Below are 21,467 nucleotides of genomic sequence, written 5' to 3'. Positions count from 1 at the left end.
ACCCCTTTATACAGTTCATTCAGTGTTTTCCTTTTCTATTTTCCACAAATACTGAATATTTCTATGCCTGCAATTTGTAACATTTGTACAGCAGATGTACCTCCCTGTGATGCTTTGTTTATGTAAACAGTTTAGGGTTTTCTCTTTCATTTTTAATCAATACTGTATATTTCTAGGCTTTTTATTTGTTGTAACAGTAAATGCACTTTTTCTGTACAGATCTTTCATTGCTTGTAACTGATACCCTGCACTTTCTTTACGCATTGCACCGTCACTTGTACTGCACCTTTTATATTATTCTATTTTAGTATTACGTTTGTATGTAGCCTATATTATCTTTTACTAAGTATGTGTATAGCATAGTATTTCCAGAGAAGTTGCCAGTGAAAAAGCTTTTTGTGTTCTGTTAATGCTATTGTCTATATTTGTGCAAGTAACCTATTTGTTTTTGGTCAAGTTTTATATTTATTTTTATTTTATTTTTTACAGAACGTCCTTGTAAGTTAAGTAAAATGTATTTTATATCTTCTCTCTAATCTCTAATACTTTGAAGGCAGCCGCCCATCGTTTCCGGTATCGCCCCGTGTGCTTCTGGCTGACTTAACGCAGCTGTTGCACCGAGAGCGCATCAACAGACTGAAAAAAAACACGAGGAGACAGCCAGGCCTCCTACAGCCTGCAGTCAAACTCTACAGCCGAGGAAACCTGTGTGTTGAACGTTAAAACAAACTTCAAGGCTAGGCTACAGATAGGACGATGATCGACGGGGCTGAATGTGAGCGTCCTACATGACGAGGCTGAACTTTACCGATCCTTCACACATAGTCACACTGACTGACGGTGCAACAACAGCGCTGATACCACTGCGGGCATTGAGGTGGTTCCTCTGGAGTGTCAACGCCACGTACGACGATATACGAGACAATAAAATAAAAGCCCTATGTGGGGTGGGAGGGTGCCGGTGCAGTGGAGCGGTGGCACCAGCCGAGTTGTGAAGTTCTAAACACAATGTGAAACCAGCGATGATCAACTTGGTGGAAAGTTGGGAGAGGCGGCGCATCAAAGGAAGTATTTACAAAAAAGTGATGTTTTTGGAGCACGCTACGGCGAACTCAGATTAGCATCAACGTCCTTTAGCGACGCCCAAATCGTGCCCCGCATACTAACCAAACTTATTTAAAAAAAAAAAAAAATGACGTGTGAAGTGGCCGTGGAAGAGCAAGAGAGGGAGATCTCGGACATAGAGCCGCAGGAGTGCTCCACGGCGGCGGAGAACGGAGTCCTGCTGGTGGTCAATCACAGCCGGATCAAGCCTCCGTTCAGCGTCGTGCTGGCCACCGTGCTCTACTGCGCAGAGTTCGTCTCCGCCGCCGTGCTCTGCAGCATGTACCACAAGACCGACGACGACATCTGGTTGGGCTTCACCATCGCCTTCATGCTGCTGCCCGCCGTGATCATCCAGTTGGCGCTGACGTTCATCCACAGAGACCTGGGTCGGGACCGGCCCCTGGTTCTCTTCCTGCACCTGCTGATGCTCGGCCCTGTCATTAGGTAGGTGAGGTCACTATGTCATGTGGTGGTGGTAAGTTAAAGGACAACTCCCTTCAAATCATGATACTTTGCATTAGAGCAGGGCAATGTATCGATATATCGTGATATGAGACTAGATCTATCGTATATCGTAATGGCATAGGTGTTGTCTTTTCCTGGTTTTAAAGGCTGCAGTAATATCGTTGATCGTGATATTTGATTTTCTCCATATCGCCCAGCCCTACTTTGCATTACTCCTGGCTATGGTGTTTATCCTTTCAGCCAGCCAGTGGTAGATGTGATTTGTAGGATATCACCTAAAACAGGCAGTTTGTTCAAAAGCCCTGAAGTCATGTCTTTCTAAACTGGCAGTTTTATTGGAGAAAAGTTTGGACTTCTTACCCTATAAATACTCCTTAAGAATGCCCTTTACAGTTAGTGCTGCCAAGTTTAGTAGGCCTATATTAACGGAATAGTCAAACTATTTTGATAATCAATTAATCGTTTCAGTCGTTTTTTGTAGGCCTAAGAAAACATTTGTTGGTTCCAGCTTCTCAAATGTGAGGATTTTATCCTTTTCTTTGACATGGATGATAGTAAACGGAATATCTTTGGCTTGGACTGTTGGTCCGACAAAACAAGACATTTGAGACGTCATGAACAATGTTCACTATTTTCTGTTAAATGAATTGAGAAAACTGGCAGATTAATCAATAAGGATATTATTGTTGTAGTTTAAGTTAGCTATCCATCCTTACAAGACCTGCAACTACCACTTTCCATTTGCAGTGTAGTACAGTTAATAGGGTACAAATTGACAATCGCTGTTGAGTGCATAGAACCACTCCAAGGATCTTTGAGAGCCGACATGATTTATTGAGTGATCACCAGCCAAGACAGTCAGCAACGCTGATAGTTTTTTCACCTTATGAATCTGTGTGTGTCATCGTGGCAAAATGTGGTCCTGGAGACACCGTAGCAGAAACTACCACAGAGGTTCTGAGTGCTTTGGCCAGGTTTATGTGTTGCAATAGACTCACAACAAGCTGCAATTATGAAACGAAGAGTTGAAATCAAAATTAACGCAGAGTTCAAAGGTGGGTTTGGTCTGAGCAAGGGCGTCAGAAGTAGGGAAGGGGCAGCTCACACACACACACACACACACACACACACACACACACACACACACACACACACACACACACACTTTACGCCCCTGGCCCGAATCGGTGGATTATCATTATGATAACAATGCTGGTGATCCCATCGTGAGATTGTCTCTAAGATTGTTTAAATATGTAGGAAGCGGACTACAGCTCAATCACTTTATCGATTAGTAGACTTCAAGTATTTTGATGATCACTGAATAGTTTCTGTCATTTTTCAAGCAAAAATATTGCAAAAAATGACAAATTTTCTCTAATTCCGGTCTTGGAAATGAGAGGATTTGCATGATTGTATTTGCCAACCGAGTATTTTGGGGTTTTGGACATTTGGTCGAACAAAACAAGACATTTGAAGACATCATCTTTGGCTCTGCAAAGTTGGGTTGGGCATTTTGTTCTCCCTTTTTGACGTTGATTGACAATGAAAATAATTGAAGCCCTAAAGTTGACTGACTGATTAAATCCGTCTAAATCATCCATCTGTTGCAGTTCATCAACTAGATTTAATCAACCACAATCATTTGTTATGGTAGATTGTTGCAGCATCCTGATTTTTGCACTGCATGAGAATCATCGATTTGGCACTCATGAACTGGATCCCACTCCAGATGGAAAGGGACGACTGAACATAACAACCTCCCACATCGTCAAAAGTGTCGAATAGAGATAGGCCTTCAAATATCCGGAGCTTTTTCCTTCTGAGCTTCTTCTTATTTGATGTCTTCCTTGTTGGTGTTGTCACAGTTAAAGCCTCTGCAGTCTACAACAGTCTGTCAAATGACTCTGCAGAGCTGGCACATGTAACACATCGTTCGCGTTTTATGTTGTAGCCTATGACCTCATCTCAGGATAATGGCCCCCAAAGGCCTTCTGTGCTGCAGACCAGTCAGACTGCTGATCAGGCCTGCCTGGCTCATGAGGAGAGAGGGGTGGTAGATGTTGCCGGAAAGTCTTCTTGAAATAATTAATTCTTGGAAATCAAAGCAGTGGAAATGTCACATTTTAAAAGTTTAAAAAAACGTTTGTTTGCTGAAGGAGGTGTTCTGTTTCAGCCAGTTTACACTTCAGTTTCAGTTAGTCTCAAGCTGTGAGACCTGTTTGGTGAATCGTGACGCATGCAGGAAGATGTAGGAGGAGGAGACTTCTTTGAAATTCAAATATACACTTGATATTGTCTTTTTTTTTTTTTTTTCTTTTCTCTGAACTTTGATATGTCAACAGTGAACTATGAGGCACCGCTCTGATTTTACAGCACAATTGGAGTTAATTGAAGGGTGTGATATTTTTTTTGTTTTTTTACAACACAAGTAATTCAACCTTGTCGTCAGCTCTGTGCAGGTGTATGTGCCATAGGAAGAATGCTTTTCAGGACAAAGCATTAAAATGGCATGTAAATGACTTGATATGTGACTCAGCTTTCAGCGCATCCTAAAATATAACAAGTCCAATATATTTCAAAACAGTTTGCAGAGATAAGAGAAAATATGTAGATAAAACGATTTATAAATAAACATCCACAAGAGCTACAGAAGAAACACAATGCCACTCAGAAGACATGAAATTATCTTATCATCATTGCTGATCTTTTAACTCAAGCTTAGCCATTGTTTAATGTAGCGCATAAAACGGATCAAAGTTTCTTTTCACGTTTCTTTCCCGTGGCCGGGTTGGCTCAGTGGTAGAGCAGGCGCACATATACTGAGAGGTTTATGCCTTGACGCAGAGGTCCAGGGTTCGAATCTGAACCTGTGACAATTTCCTGCATGTCTTCGCTCTCGCTCTCTCCCTCTCTCTCTCCCTCTCTCCCCTTTTCTTACCTAGCTGCCCTGTCAAAAATTAAAGGTGGAAAAGCTTCCACAAAAAACTAGACCAAGGTCAGGCACAGGTTTCTAATTATTATTAACACATTGGAGATGAAGCCATTCGTTTCATTGCAGGAGACGGATAGACCACCTGCAGCTCCAGAGTCTATTTCAACCGTGAGTGAAAGTGATAGCGAGGCAACACCTTTAGTCAGTCAAAAGTTGTGTGGCCTGCAGCTTAGAAGTGTTGTTTGAAGAATATATTCTGTCACATTTTGGTTGTGAGCAACTCTGCAGAACAACAGAGCTGGGGGATTTATTGAGAACTGACTTTACGTCAGACTTTACTTACTTTCAGAAATAAAATACTGTTGTATTTTTAGATAAAGAGGTCTGGTGTTTGACTACTGATGTTGAGACAGTTAATTATTATCTACAAGACTAGGACTAAAAATTCGAAGAAAAAAGTAAATAATCTGGGAAGCCCGCTCCTCATCTCGGCTCGCTTACATTAGCCACCAAGTTGCATTGTGGTTAATGTAGGCACCAGGTTTTGACGAGGAGAAATGCATGGGATATAAAAGCCAATATCTCTGGTTCTGCTGCATCGATTTTGTTCAAATCTTTTGTCCATCGTGAGTCTGACGAAGCAAAAAGGGCAGAGTGCAATGCTAACTCAATGGAGTAATCTTTTAAGAGCCTCAAATTCAATTAGGTATATAAGCAAAATAAAATTTAAAACGAGACATAAGAGTCTTCAGCCACGCTAGCGGCTACATAGTAGGGGTGGGGGAGAAAATCGATACAGCATAGTATCGCGATATTTTCTGAGGCAATGCTGTATCGCTGCACAGATGCCAAGAATCAATCTATTATTATTATTATTATTATTATTATTATTATTATAATATATGTGTTGGTCTGTTTGTGTGCTTAACAATCCCATTTTGCAGCAATACAATTGAAGTGAGATCACTGTTTCCTCTAGGGGCAGATCTGTCGTCTTAAGGTGGTAGCCTAAGTGGGCAGAAGAGAGAGAGAGATAGAGGAAGCAGACATGTTGTAGATGCAACCGGAGCAGATGTAGCAATGGTCAAGCATCAGGGGAACAGAGGCAAAATGTTGAATTTTTCTTCTTTATTTTTCCTTTGGAAAATAAATCAGAACATTGTCTTCAGACTTTGGTGTACACATTTACAGCATCCGATCAAGAGTATACAGCTTCTCTGCCAATCACTCTTTCAGCAATAGAAAATGCATACAAAACCATCATGTGAATCATAACTTTTAAGCTTCTCATATAGAATGGCATAACTGCAACCTAAATGCATAAAGTTATAGCACTTCATTAAAACCTAATTACATTATGGAGCCACATACCTTTGGAAAATAAATCGGAACATTGTCTTCAGACTTTGGTGTACACATTTACAGCATCTGCACAAGCAAAATGTAAAGAATGCATTGCGTTACATAGGCTACATGTACTACGTCAATATCCCATTGTACACTATCAGTGCTTGCTAGCAAGCAAGGCACGCAGACATAATGTTAACACACATTGAACGACAACTAATTAACGTTTGGGAATACTCGCTTAACATACACTGTTGCCTCATACATATACCGAAATTATACTGAGATTAAACATACACACATGATAGACACGGAGTAATATTGCTCCCAATGTATGGACGTGACTAGCGGGGTTTACGGCTAGCCACGTTAGCCTCAGTACACAGAAACTCACGGTCAAAAAGAACATAAACAAACTTTCTGTCAAACCATGCAAAGTGCAGTACGATCGTTACAGTGCATGGGAATAATATAACATTAGATATATTGAAGTTATCAACCTAAACATCAATATACTTTTCAGAAAACTGATATACTGGGTGAAGTACTTACGTTGAACCTACCCGATCAACAGTATACAGCTTCTCTGATCGGGGAGGGAAGTAACGCCAGACTACACGCAGCAGATTTGTAGTACACCATACGGCCAAAGGTGGCTCCATTCACAGCTATTAAACAAGACTGTTCATTTTTTTTGGGCGAAAATCATATAAAACAATACACTGTAAAATATCCCGGAGGAAGTTCATGCAGCAACTGGCAGAGGAGCTGAGAGCGGAGTTTTTGGAGGAAAAAAGGGAAGCGGCGCACGGTCCAAACAGCGCTGCGCAGACACCAAAACGGAGGCAGTGCCAGTTAGGTTATAAATTCAAATAACACAGCCTACTTTTAATTGTTATTTGGCTGGAATTATGTTGAATGAATTTCCCCCAATATGTTTCGGGACATGAATGTATGAAATAATCACGGTTTAGCTTACTATGCCATGATATCAAGGACGTTGTATTGAATCAACAGCCACGTGCAATTTAGCTAGCAGGTGAAGGTGAACCAAAAAATTTGCAAGAACTATAGACTAATACAGGCTTAAATAAACTGACAATATAAGTTAGGCTATACAACTTACAGTTCTCAAGGATGCAGACATGCCATCTCAACCGGGTCCTCCGGACAGCCTGTCTCTTTTTTCTTTCTCCCTTTTCTCTGAGTGGCACGCGTGCCCACTCGCGGTGTGAAGCGCGTGTCCGCGCTATTCTGCGACTCTCTAACAATCACTTCTGATAGACGGCTTTTTTTCTGATACCGTGGCGGGAGAAATCTAACCGTGGCGGACCGCCACTTGTCAATCAACATAGAGGAAACCCTGTGAGATGAACAAACAGAGAAATGAAGTTTTTTTAGATAAAACAGATGTTGAAAATGGTTTCCTTTTGGCGACATACTTTGAAATTGGGAAACATAATAAATTGCAATATATCACAGAATATCGCAATAGGTTTAAAATCGCAATATGTTTAAAATCGCAATAATATATCAGGACATAAGTATCATAATGATATCGTATCGTGAGGCCTCTGGTGATTCCAACTACAGTCCGGATCGGGCCGAATTTTTCTGTCCGAGCCCGGCCCGCGTTCGACAGAGCAGTAACCAAACACGACCCAACAGGCATTAAGAAATTTGTGTCGGAGCCCGACACAGTTAAAATTTTTTTTTTTTTTTTTTTCTTCTTTCCTCCTACTAATGACACACGTAGGCTACGTTTGTTTGTGTGGAAGGCCCACTTTTATTAAGCAACTGTAGGAAGGCATTCGGAAATGTCAACAGAGGAACACGGGGCAACAAGCGCATGTTAATAAGCTGTTAAAATGTTCAATGCGTTATCCTTTCCTGATTGCTTCGCTTCCGACCGTGATCAGAAAACCAGGGGAGACTCGTTACTTCCAGGGCCGATGTTATAAAATGAATAACGTTGGGGTTAAAATCCCGTTTCTGGTGAGCAAATTAATGAACTTGGCTTTCAGTCTGGGGTTTATTTCGGACACTGCACACACTGTTTACAAAACTTAAACTTATTGCACCAACTCTGCTCCGGTCGCATACAACACGTCTGCTTCCTCTTTCTCTATCTCTCTTCTGCCCCCACACACACACACACACACACACACACACACACACACTGAGTTCTCTTAAAGGAGCCGCAGCACCATTTTACAACAAATGCCTTATCTCGCTGATGTGACCTAGCCCAACCCGAACCCAACTATAATTTCTAAATATCTGTCCGATCCATGCCTTAATTCCAACCCCTACTACATAGGCACAGTGAAGCATGTTAAAGGAATACGCCGACTTATTGTGAATTTAGCTTATTCACCGTAACCCCCAGAGTTAGACAAGTCGATACATACCCTTCTCATCTCCGTGCGTGCTGTAATGCTGTCTGACGGCTCCAGCGGCATCAGGCCAGCACAGAACATGCAGGTGAATGGTTCCAGTAATCCTACTGCTCTGAATAAGTGACAAAATAACACCAACATGTTCCTATTTACATGTTGTGATTTATAGAGTGACAGCGTGTACAAAAATGAGAGACAGCTGTTTTCTAACCGTAAACAAACCAGGAACTATATTCTTAGGTGGAAGAATATAGTACTTGGGCGGAGTGATATGCTCGCTGCAAGCCTGTCTGAGAATATAGTTCCCAGTTTGTTTACTGTTAGAAGATGGCTGTGTCTCATGTTACCTTGTTTTTTGTACACGCTGTGACTCTACAAATCACAACATGTAAATAGGAACATGTTGGCGTTATTTTGTTATTTTTGTCACAATTCAGAGCAGTAGGCTAGTTGGAACCAGTTACCTGCAGGATCTATGCTAGGCTAAGCTAATGCTGAAACCGTCAGGCAGCGTTACAGCACATTCACCGTAACCCACAGAGTTAGACAAGTCAATACATATCCTTCTCATCTCCGTGCGTGCTGTAATTCTGTCTGACGGCTCCAGCGGCATCAGGCCAGCACAGAACATGCAGGTGAATGGTTCCAGTAATCCTACTGCTCCGAATAAGTGACAAAATAACACCAACATGTTCCTATTTACATGTTGTGATTTATAGAGTCACAGCGTGTACAAAAAATAACGTAACATGAGACACAGCCTTCTTCTAACTGTAAACAAACCGGGAACTATATTCTCAGGCGGAAGAATATAGTACTTGGGCGGAGTGATATGCTCGCAGCAAGCCTGTCTGAGAATATAGTTCCCGGTTTGTTTACTGTTAGAAGACGGCTGTGTCTTATGTTACGTTGTTTTTTGTACACGCTGTGACTATACAAATCACAACATGTAAATAGGAACATGTTGGCGTTATTTTGTCACTTTTGTCACAATTGGGAGCAGTAGGCTAGTTGGAACCAGTTACCTGCAGGATCTGTGCTGGGCTAAGCTAATGCTGGAACCGTCAGACAGCGTTACAGCAGGCACGGAGATGAGAAGGGTATGTATCGACTTGTCTTACTCTCGGGGTTACAGTGAATAAGCTAAATTCCCAATAAGTCGTTGTGTTCCTTTAACATGCTGACGTTTAGCAGATAGAATGTTTACCAGGTTCATTATCTTAGCTAAGCCTTTTAGCATGCTAACATTTTGCACACGAGGTACAGCTGAAGATGATGGCATTGTCATTCATTTCCGCAGGTATCTGCACATAAACCAAAGTTTTGGACAAATTAATAATTTGACCTGTTCTGGCCTACAAAGGCTAAGCAGTATCTCCCAATTTTTCAAAAACATTTTTTTGCACAAATAACAAGTGGAGGATCTGCTCTTCAATCTGTTAAAATTTCATATGGCTACCAAATAAATTTCTTATATAAATTTACATTTTTAGTTTGCAGTTTGTATAGAAAAGTAGAGTTGCAACCAGTCTGACTGCAGTCTGCCTTGGTTTCACTATGGTACTGCAGTTTGCCTTTGTATCCGTATGAACATTGTTGCAACTAGCTAAGTGGCATGAGTCAGGTTTTATAGCATACAGTTTCTGTATGCTATAAAAACCTCTCTCAAAGAAGAAAGGAACTGTCAAAATGGCTTCACTTTTACGTGGAAAAATGCTGGTGAAACTTGCCTTAAACAACAAGGCACCCAAAATTGGTAAGTTTTAAACCTCTTAACCCTTTTTTTTTTGTCAGTAGTGTCTGTTTAGCTCTTTCTAGCTAGCATTAGCTTTTTTACAGCATTGGGATAGCAACGATACCTTGTGGAATACCTTAGAGAAATTACCTTTTAAAAAGGTCAAAATGAACGTGTAATACTGACAGCTAGTGTTTAAAAAAAGTTACTGCAGTACAAATTTAAAATACTGGAGAGAGACGTCTCCCCCGCCCCCAGCCCAGACTCAAGGGGAGGAGTTCACGGCAAGCAACGTAAGTTCACCAGAAGTTCACGGATGTTGCCAGGCTGAGACCGCAGCATCCATAACAATGTTGCTAGACGGTAGTCTCACATAGCCAGACATGGTGGCGCTAGAGGAAAAGTAAGGGGCTCACCAACGCTCGGAAGATTCATCCTCTGGAGGCCATCAATGTCTGTATAAAATGTTACGACCACCTATCCCGTAGTTGTTTAGATATTTCAGTCTGTACCGAGTCACCTGCCAGACAGGCACTGCCACCCATAGCTGCTAGCATGGCTAAAAACCATCTAGGATTGTCCCATAGAAAAAAAGTAAGCTGCTAAAAACCAAAAGTAGCTGTTCTCTGTTGGCTACACAAACTTGTTTATGATCCTGAATGCGTCTTTGCTCCACCTAAGAATGCTTTGCTCGTGTCAGTGATTTTTAGACCGCCATGACCATGAAACATTTACAAAATCCAAGTCAGCCTGCATCTCTAATGTGAGCTTTATGAACGCTTTTTTGCAGTTATCATCGGTTACACTGAGCTGTGACGTCTCTGATGCTTCTAATGTGGCAGTGAAGCCCGAAAACAAATACTGGGATTGCCATTACACGACTTTTCATTTCAGTTTTATTTCAAGCTCTTATCATTCTACACTGTGCTGCTGTGAACAAATCGCCTCTGCTCCCTCTTGGCTCAGATGGGAGGTTTCCTGTGTGACTCAGGGATGGTGTAATCTGCTGATTTTGTGGCTGAACAGTCAAACGTACCGTGTCTGCTATCATGAGTGGTATTTCAAGTCCCACATGATTACACATAATTGCATATCATTTTTTTTTAAGAGCCTTGTTTTAGTTGCTTTGGAATCTAACCGAAGATAATGAGACACTGACTGTCCACACAGTCAATATGGCAACTTTAAGGTGGGGGTCGGGTTATTTGCTACTTGTCGTCTTGACTTGTCTTGACTTGTCTCCTTGTGATCCTGCTCCTCAAGCAGGGAGCAAATCAGATACTATTCTTGTTAACTTTGACCAGTCTCAGCATGTAGAGCTTTTGGTTTTGTGCCAGTTTCCCAGTCTCTCCACAATCTGACGTGGCTGTGTTGGTGTCAACAAGATGAGCCTGATGAGGTAATCACAGGTGACCAAAACAAGAGGATCTTGCTGAAGTTGAAAGAATTTCCTGAATGCTCTGCCACCCTTACGTCAGAAAACATCAGTATTTCAGTTGCCACAGGAGTCATTTGACATCTTTTTATAGCCACTTCCTCTTCATTTGAGTGGTATTTGTCACACCATAATGCTGTATTCACATGTTGAGGCAACAGATTGCATGTTTAGACCGCAAATACAGAGCAGTAGCCTGTGTGTTTCCTTTTTAATAAATCCATAAGTCGCTGCCTCGGAAGTCAGCATATTGATTCTCCTGGCTAATGCATTCATCAGGCCTGCTGTTTCTTTTTTCCCCTCCCTTAGTGAAATTTAGTCTGCCTCTCAACCTGCCTCTGAATCCTAAGTGCACGCTGGCCCTCACATTGCATCCTCAGCCCCACTTTGCTGCCAGATTTACAGGGAAAGGATGTCAGTAAATTAGGTGTTTGGGCCTTGGCTGTCTCTCGAACGTAGACCTTGTACCCTAAAGTGTGTGTGTGTGTGTGTGTGTCTGTGTGTGTGTGTGTCTGTGTCTGTGTCTGTGTGTGTGTCTGTGTCTGTCTGTGCTTCCAAATAACGACATGATTTACCCATGCAAGCCTATAACGTTTGGGATCAAAAACAGTTCAGGGACTAGTGTGGAAGCTTGGCACTGTGCCACTTTTGTGCTGTAAGTAAAGAGTACAGTTTCCCCACTAGCAGCAGCTGAAGCAACAGTCGCTGGAAATGTCAGACTGCTGATTCTGGAGTGTTCCGGACAGCACATAGTTGAACCATGGAGAAATAGATTTGTGTGGGATTAAAGTCTCAAATCCAAAATTGGACATTTTGGAGCAAAAGATAACATTCCCGAGGGTGAGGTTTGTGTGTTGACTGTAGCTGTGCTGCACTGTGAGTTCCATGTCATTTTACAAGTGTTACTTAGGGATTATAATGCTGACGTTGTGTTGTTGGCAGGTGGAAACCTTGACACTACTGTTTAGGTAGTTTCCTTGTTGCAGCTTGAACATTTGGTTTTTAAAGTATTATTTTTTTTTTTTAATGTTTGTCCTTTTGGGCCTCAAAACTAGTCTGGAAGTAAAACTTTAAAAGTTGACAGTCTGCACAGAAACCTCTCGCAGTGCAAAAACATGTGGCACCTGAGTCTTTACCTTGTAAACGTTAAGAGAACCACACCCAGAGATTTTCAGTTGATCCATTCAGGAACTCTGGGTGACTGTTTTCTTTCTTCTGCCTGCCCTCTTGTGGTTTCTCAGTGATGTGCTTGTGATTGTTTAGCTGTGATTTCCAAAGATTGGTGTATTTGTGATGGATCCCTAATGTGAAATAACATGTCTAAGATCAGTGTTATGTGTATATCTTATTTTAAATTCCTGTTAATAACCTCTGATACTTTTTCTTTATTCTACTCATGTTTTTGCTTAATAGCTTTTATTGCCCTTACATAGTCACACTATGCTAATTAAATGTGGATGTCAAAGCACAGGACAGCATTACGTCCCATTGTGGTAACTTAAACATAACCTCGCACTGCCCTCTGTTGGTGTGAAAGTTTTACTCCACTCTCAGTCCCTTTCATTTCGTTCACAGGTGTTTCGAGGCTCTGGTGGTGTATTTCAAGGCGGGTAAAAAGGAGGAGCCTTACGTCACCATATCCAGGAAGATCAGTCTGAAGAAGGGACAGGGGATGCCTATGGAGTGGGAAATCGGCCAATCGGAGCGCAACCTGGCCACCCACAGAAACGCCTTCAAACGCACCGCGGTCATCCAGGCTTTTCTAGGCTCTGCGCCTCAGCTGACGCTCCAGCTGTATGCCACCATACAGGAGAAATACATCCTCCCTGCAAGATGTAAGAATGGGTGGGGGGGGGTAATGCTGCTGTTCCACTATATGATTATCACTACAGTGTTGCACTCTTGATTTGTATTCTTGGCAAGGTTGAAATACCTCTTAAAATGATTACATGAGTTGAGGTTGGCAGCTCTGTTAAGACGATGACTCATCACCTTAAATTAATACTGTAAACAAAAAATTAAATGTCACTGCCAGTTTTAATTGTATGTAAATGCAGTCAAGTAAGGGTGAATATTTTAAATAACCTCATTTCCATTGAAACGAGACTAAACGTCTACAGCCGTGCTATCAGCTCTGTGGAGCTGTATTATACAGTGTAGATACAGCAGTGCTTAGAGCGAAGTGCTAATGTTAAACAGGTATAATGTTTGCCATATTCACAATCCTATTTTAGCATGTTAGCATTTGCTAATTAACATTAAACATAGTACAGCTGAGGCTGATGGGAGTGTCATTTAGTTTTGCGGGTATTTGGTGCAATAATAGGCTCATTCGAGATGAACTGCAGCAGCAGCAGGGGCCGGTGTCAAAAAGCCGCGGTAAAGTTTGACAGTTTCCAGCCATTCCCAGCAGTCTTCATGCTGAACAGGAAGTCACAGAAACACTCACATCCTGTTAGGTCCGATTCCGATTTAATAAAAGGTTATCAGACCCATATATCAGCTTGTACGCAGTCTCCAGTTGTTTATATTAAGACAGAGTAGCTGTCACAATGCTCTACGTGCAATCTGTTGCTGAGATCAATAAACGACTGTAGACGATCCGTAATCTGAACAGATTTAGTCTCTATACAAATTTCTTTATAAAAATCCGATATTTCTATATATATATATTTATTTATTTATTTATATATATATATATATATATATATATATATATATATATATATATTTATTCTCCGTGAACCATCACCTTATCGTAGTGGAGAGGTTTGTGTGTCTCTGTGAACCTGAGGGCTGTGTTGTCTGGAGCTTTGTGCTCCTGGTAGGGTCTCCCAAGGCAAAGTGGTCTCAGGTGAGGGGCCAGACAAAGAATGGTTCAAAAACCCCAATGAAGAAGCAAGGTAGAGATGGAGTGACCCTGCCCGGAGGAAGCCCGGGGCCCCGTCTGGAGCCAGGCCCAGACGGCGGGCTCGTCCGGCGAGCGCCTGGTGGCGGGTTTGCCACGGAGCCCGGCCGGGCACAGCCCGAACAAGCTACGTGGCTCCCATCTCTCCAGCCCATGGGCCCACCACCTGTGGGAGGAACCGTTGGGGTCGGGTGCGATGCCACATGGGTGGCAGTGAAGGTCAGGGGCCTCGACGGACCAGACCCGGGCAGCAGACGCTGGCTCTGGGGACGTGGAACGTCACCTCTCTGTGGGGGAAGGAGCCGGAACTGGTGCGGGAGGTGGGCGCTACCGGTTAGATCTGGTGGGGCTTACCTCACGCACAGTCTCGGTTCTGGAACCACACTCCTGGATAGGGGTTGGACTCTTTTCTTCTCCGGAGTTGCCCAGGGTGTGAGGCGCCGGGCGGGTGTGGGGATACTCACAAGCCCCCGGCTGAGCGCCGCTGTGTTGGAGTTTTCACCCGGTGGACGAGAGGGTCGCCTCCCTACGCCTGCGGGTTGTGGGGGGGAAAACTCTGACTGTTGTTTGTGCATATGCACCAAACAGGAGTTCGGAGTATTCGGCCTTCTTGGAGACCTTGACTGGAGTCCTGCATGGGGCTCCAGTGGGGGACTCCATTGTTCTGCTGGGGGACTTCAACGCACACGTGGGCAATGATGGAGACACATGGAGAGGCGTGATTGGGAGGAACGGCCTCCCTGATCTAAACCAGAGTGGTTGTTTGTTGTTGGACTTCTGTGCTAGTCATGGATTGTCTATAACGAACACCATGTTCGAACATAGGGATGCTCATAAGTGTACCTGGTACCAGAGCACCCTAGGCAGAAGGTCAATGATCGATTTCATAATCGTTTCATCTGATCTGAGGCCGTATGTACACTCGGGTGAAGAGAGGGGCAGAGCTGTCAACCGATCACCATCTGGTGGTGAGTTGGGTCAGGGGGGTGGGGAAGACTCTGGACAGACCTGGTAAGCCCAAACGTAGTGCGGGTAAATTGGGAACGTCTGGAGGAGGCCCCTGTCCGACAGACTTTCAACTCACACCTCCGGCGGAGCTTTTCGTGCATCCCTGTGGAGGCTGGGGGCATTGAACCCGAGTGGACAATGTTCAAAGTTTCCATTGCTGAAGCTGCGGCGAGGAGCTGTGGTCTTAGGATCTTAGGTGCCTCAAGGGGCGGTAACCCACGAACACCGTGGTGGACACCAGTGGTCAGGGAAGCCGTCCGACTGAAGAAGGAGTCCTTCCGGGATATGTTATCTCGGAGGACTCCGGAGGCAGTTGCAGGGTACCGAAGGGCTGCAGCCTCTGCCGTGAAAGAGGCAAAGCAGCGGGTGTGGGAGAAGTTTGGAGAAGACATGGAGAAGGACTTTCGGTCGGCACCAAAGTGCTTCTGGAAAACTGTTCGCCACCTCAGGAGGGGGAAGCGGGGAACCATCCAAGCTGTGTACAGTAAGGATGGGACACTGTTGACCTCCACTGAGGAGGTAATAGGGCGGTGGAAGGAGCACTTTGAGGAACTCCTGAATCCGACTAATACGCCCTCTATGTTAGAGGCAGAGCTGGAGGATAACGGGGGATTGTCGTCGATTTCCCAGGCGGAAGTCACTGATGTAGTCAAACAACTACACAGTGGCAAAGCCCCGGGGATTGATGAGATCCGTCCAGAAATGCTCAAGGCTCTGGGTGTGGAGGGGCTGTCCTGGTTGACACGCCTCTTCAACATTGCGTGGAAGTCTGGGACGGTGCCAAAGGAGTGGCAGACTGGGGTGGTGGTTCCCCTTTTTAAAAAGGGGGACCAGAGGGTGTGTGCCAATTATAGGGGTATCACACTTCTCAGCCTCCCTGGTAAAGTCTACTCCAAGGTGCTGGAAAGGAGGGTTCGGCCGATAGTCGAACCTCGGGTTGAGGAGGAACAATGCGGATTCCGTCCTGGTCGTGGAACAACGGACCAGCTCTTCACTCGCAAGGATCCTGGAGGGAGCCTGGGAGTATGCCCAACCGGTCTACATGTGTTTTGTGGATTTGGAGAAGGCGTATGACCGGGTCCCCCGGGAGATACTGTGGGAGGTGCTGCGGGAGTATGGGGTGAGGGGGTCTCTACTCAGGGCCATCCAATCTCTGTATGACCAAAGTGAGAGCTGTGTCCGGGTTCTCGGTAGTAAGTCGGACTTGTTTCAGGTGAGGGTTGGCCTCCGCCAGGGCTGCGCTTTGTCACCAATCCTGTTTGTAATATTTATGGACAGAATATCAAGGCGTCGTCGGGGTGGAGAGGGGTTGCAGTTCGGTGGGCTGGGGATCTCATCGCTGCTCTTTGCAGATGATGTGGTCCTGATGGCATCATCGGCCTGCGACCTTCAGCACTCACTGGATCGGTTCGCAACCGAGTGTGAAGCGGTTGGGATGAGGATCAGCACCTCTAAATCGGAGGCCATGGTTCTCAGCAGGAAACCGATGGAATGCCTTCTCCAGGTAGGGAATGAGTCCTTACCCCAAGTGAAGGAGTTCAAGTACCTTGGGGTTTTGTTCGCGAGTGAGGGGACAATGGAGCGGGAGATTGGTCGGAGAATCGGCGCAGCGGGTGCGGTATTGCATTCAATCTATCGCACCGTTGTGACGAAAAGAGAGCTGAGCCAGAAGACAAAGCTCTCGATCTACCGGTCAGTTTTCGTTCCTACCCTCACCTATGGTCATGAAGGCTGGGTAATGACCGAAAGAACGAGATCCAGGGTACAAGCGGCCGAAATGGGTTTCCTCAGGAGGGTGGCTGGCGTCTCCCTTAGAGATAGGGTGAGAAGCTCAGTCATCCGTGAGGAGCTCGGAGTAGAGCCGCTGCTCCTTTGCGTCGAAAGGAGCCAGTTGAGGTGGTTCGGGCATCTGGTAAGGATGCCCCCTGGGCGCCTCCCTAGGGAGGTGTTCCAGGCACGTCCAGCTGGGAGGAGGCCTCGGGGAAGACCCAGGACTAGGTGGAGGGATTATATCTCCAACCTGGCCTGGGAACGCCTCGGGATCCCCCAGTCGGAGCTGGTTAATGTTGCTCGGGAAAGGGAAGTTTGGGGTCCCCTGCTGGAGCTGCTCCCCCCGCGACCCGACACCGGATAAGCGGACGAAGATGGATGGATATATATATTTATTTTAATTATTATTTCGCCAACTACAATGTTACTTAGGGTCTGACTTTTCTTCTGTGTAACGTCTGTCAAGGAAAACATTGTTACTTTGAATCTTACAGAAATGAAGAGGAAAGGTAGCATATTCAGTTGAAGTTGAGAAGATGAGGTGGAAGGAGAGAGAAAAGAGGTGGAAAGAGAGAGAAAATGGCAACAGAAACGTGACAGAGACAGAATACAAGGCCAAGGCGACCAGGGACAGGAGGAGGTGGGAGAAGACAACAGCGGTGAAGATATGGATGGAGAGCATCACCAAGATGAGGAGGGAGAAAGCGAGAGACAAGATAACGTGCAGGGCTCAGACAGTGAAAGGGAAAGCAGAGTGCCTGGGCCATCGCCAATGATCTCCTGTCGAGCTGGTCCACACGGTATGGAAATTGTTGATGCATAGTATACTAAGATTTGAATAAGAACAACAAATGACAAAGCTTAAATATGAATAATTAGGGAAAGTTGTCAGTGTGAAAGTGTGATGAGATGGGGAGATGAGTTTTTATATTTTGTATAGAATGTATTTTAGATCTATTGCTCAGAATAAAAATAAAAAATATATATAAATAAAACAAAAAATAAACCAATGAACCTAAAAATACTCTCCCAGGCTAAAATGTTTGTGTGTGTGTGTGTGTTAACACAGTCTGATGGTTATAACTAATCAATGACCGTTCCTAATTTTATACAAATGCTGCCTGCAACGCTGCCTCTCTGACAGTCGAAAACAGTTTGCTTCCCCTCCCACACATCTGCCACTCATCACCTGTGTCTTCACTTAATGCCTTTTCTGTGATAATGCCCCTTACTTCTATCATACTTCTATATCTCCTATTAAGTGAGATCACATTGTACGGTCACTTATTCCTAATATGAACTGTTTCAAATGAAACCTCAAATGCAGGACAGAGATTGCATGAGATTAAGTTTGTCTGTATGAGTTTGTAAATGGCAGCCTGTGCCCTTTTGTAGTGTTATATACTATTTTTCATCAAACTGTGATAACTGATTAAATTCAGTAAATATACGTCTGACATATGTTGCCACCCCTCAAAAATTCCTGCCCCCCCTCTCGCCACCCCATAAATATTTTTCTAGATCTGCCCCTGTATGTATATATACAGTACAGGCCAAAGGTTTGGACACACCTTCTCATGCAATGCGTTTCCTTTTTATTTTCATGACAATTTACATTGTAGATTCTCACTGAAGGCATCAAAACTATGAATGAACACATATGGAATTATGTACTTAACAAAAAAGTGTGAAAGAACTGAAAACATGTCTTATATTTCAGATTCTTCAAAGTAGCCACCCTTTGCTTTTTTATTAATAAGGGAAACAATTCCACTAATTAACCCTGACAAGGCACACCTGTGAAGTGAAAACCATTTCAGGTGACTACCTCATGAAGCTCATTGAGAGAACACCAAGGGTTTGCAGAGTTATCAAAAAAGCAAAGGGTGGCTACTTTGAAGAATCTAAAATATAAGACATATTTTCAGTTATTTCACACTTTTTTGTTAAGTACATAATTCCATATGTGTTCATTCATAGTTTTGATGCCTTCAGTGAGAATCTACAATGTAAATAGTCATGAAAATAAAGAAACGCATTGAATGAGAAGGGGTGTGTGTGTGTGTGTGTGTGTGTGTGTGTGTGTGTGTGTGTGTGTGTGTGTGTGTGTGTGTGTGTGTGTGTGTGTGTGTGTGTGTGTGTGTGTGTGTGTGTGTGTGTGTGTGTGTGTGTGTGTGTGTGTGTGTGTGTGTGTGTGTGTGTGTGTGTGTGTGTGTGTGTGTGTGTGTGTGTGTGTGTCCGTCCAGAAACATGTAACAAAACATAAACAGATTTCCCTAACATTAGTTATTTGAGTCCTCACTAAAATAATATGATAATGCAGTTTACAAATAAACTTGTTTTATTGTCGCAACAGAACAGAGGAACATCAAATATATATTAAAGTCCAGATAAATAAAATGTATAGAAATATATAAACTTAAGATATGGAACATGAAGTCCTTTTGAACAAAAACACAATAACAAAAAAATATAATCTGAGTGTTGCCAACAGGGACGTTGAGCGCCCTCTGGTGGACAAACTATGCAACAAATATTTTTTAAATAAGCTCTACCGATTCAAAATCGATTTGTAGAATTCCAAAAATTTATTTCACTTTTTTTTATAATGTATGTCTACTGCAATCACATGGTAAAAAAGTAACTACATTTACATACTGTGAATCGTTTTTTATTTTATTTTTTTTTATCAATAATCATTAAATAGATTTTGGAATTTAATCTTGAGCCTAAAAATCAATATCGAATCGTGACATTTTCTGAATTGTGCACCCCTAATATATACAGTATACCGGTATTCATTTATCGGCCATTATAAATGCCGATGCCAATAGTTTGGAAAATGCCTAATATCGGCCTGCCGATGTATCAGTCAGGCTCTAGTTGATAATATGAGGAGTTCTCTGTGCTTGAGACCTTGAAAGAAGAGAGACTTTTTGGACGGTGCAGAGATGTGATGCTGTTGATTTTAATTGTAACGGATGACTTGTGTTTGTTTTCACAGTGGCTCTGATGATCATCACCCTGATCTCCATCACGTACGGGGCTCTTGTGTGCAGCGTTCTGGCCATCCAGATCCGATACGACGACTACAAGGTGCGCTTGCGCCCTCTGGCCTACATGTGCATGATCGTGTGGAGAGGGCTGGAGATTGCCGCCCGGATCACCGCTCTGGTCCTCTTCAGCACGGCGCTCACACACTGGATGATCCTCGTCGGCATGTCTAACCTGCTCTTCTTCTTCTTCCTCCCCTGGGTTGAGTTCTGGGCCAGGAAAGGCTCGCTGACTCAGGACGTGGAGAAAAACTTCTCTAAGCTGGGCACCACGGTGGTGCTGTGCATGTTTACGTTGCTCTACGCCTGCATCAACGTCTTCTGCTGGTCGGCGGTGCAGCTGGACCTCTCGCATCGAGAGCTCATCGAGAGGAAGCAGCGCTGGGGCCGCCTGGCCATGTACTACGGCGGCCGCTTCGTTGAGAACTTCGTCCTCATCACGCTCTGGTACTTCTTCAAGTCGGACTTCTACGAGTACGTGTGTGCGCCGCTGCTGGCCATCCAGCTGCTGATCTGCTACAGCCTGGCCGTGCTCTTCATGCTGCTCTTCTACCAGTTCTGCCACCCCTGCAGACGCCTCTTCAAGTACAACGTGCACGACTGCCTGCACTGCATCTGCTGCCGTACAGGACGGAGGGAAGCGCGAGGTCGACGAGGGAAGCTGCCGCCCTCGTATTCCACCGCCGCCACCATGGTGCTGGTGCAGGAGGAGCCACTGGAGCTGCTGGACCCCCAAAACTCCCAACCCCTGGACCTCACCAGTCAGCTGGGAGAGCGGGAGACGGCTATTGTTGAAGACATGATGGAAGCGGCCTGAGAAGGGCTTTGTGGGGAATTAAATTAACAAACTCTAGGTTCTCTATTGCAAAAAAAAAAAAATGCATCTCAGCTGGCGCTGCAGGCTGCACCACTGAACAAGACCTCAAGTATTTTTAACACAAAAACCAGAATGATTGTGTTTTTTGAGTTAACGGGGTGATGTGTTGGAGAACAAACTTTTATGTCTTTAGTGCACAAAACTTTACTAATTCGTGGACGTGAGAGGGACTCAGGTTAACTCCTGGTGTCTTTATTTTTATTTATTTTTTATCTAGGGCGATTCCGTTCACTTGGGCTACAGCGAGGCCCCAGCACACCAAAGAATGTAGCACGTTGAGATATGCAGCCATGCACAAAGGCCGCGTTGAGTGAGCAGCCGTGGGTCATGTACTGGACTGAGCCAGGTGTGCGGGAAATGTGCCAAGTGTGTCCCAAAGCCTGAGCGGGACATCCCCAGTTACTTCCTCTCAGGGTTGTACGCCCCCA

General features: G+C 44.2%; 1 protein-coding gene across 2 annotated transcripts; it reads left to right on the top strand.

The window, feature by feature from the left end:
* Positions 1-553: 553 nt before the first annotated feature.
* On the top strand, positions 554-21,466 carry xkrx (XK related X-linked). 2 transcript variants are annotated; one of them, XM_028589602.1, is made up of 4 exons: positions 1,170-1,245; positions 1,367-1,551; positions 12,999-13,258; positions 20,114-21,466. In XM_028589602.1, exons 2-4 carry the CDS (start codon positions 1,385-1,387, stop codon positions 20,977-20,979), a joined length of 1,293 nt encoding a protein of 430 aa, XP_028445403.1. In that variant the 5' UTR covers positions 1,170-1,245; positions 1,367-1,384; the 3' UTR covers positions 20,980-21,466. The 2 variants fall into 2 exon arrangements, with proteins under 2 accessions (XP_028445402.1, XP_028445403.1); XM_028589601.1 differs by having other exon boundaries at positions 554-1,551.
* The last annotated feature ends 1 nt before the right edge of the window (position 21,467 follows it).

The sequence above is a fragment of the Perca flavescens genome, chromosome 10 (genome assembly GCF_004354835.1).
Source record: "Perca flavescens isolate YP-PL-M2 chromosome 10, PFLA_1.0, whole genome shotgun sequence".
In the NCBI taxonomy this organism is placed as follows: Eukaryota; Metazoa; Chordata; class Actinopteri; order Perciformes; family Percidae; genus Perca; species Perca flavescens.
The sequence above is the reverse complement of the archived record's forward strand: the minus strand, read 5'-3'. Positions and strand labels throughout refer to the sequence as shown.

Coding starts and splice junctions, on each gene's coding strand:
- xkrx (XM_028589601.1), top strand. CDS start 1,193: ATGACGTGTGAAGTGGCCGTGGAAGAGCAAGAGAGGGAGATCTCGGAC. Junction 1,552..12,998: donor ATGCTCGGCCCTGTCATTAG/GTAGGTGAGGTC, acceptor TTTCGTTCACAG/GTGTTTCGAGGCTCTGGTGG. Junction 13,259..20,113: donor ATACATCCTCCCTGCAAGAT/GTAAGAATGGGT, acceptor TTGTTTTCACAG/TGGCTCTGATGATCATCACC.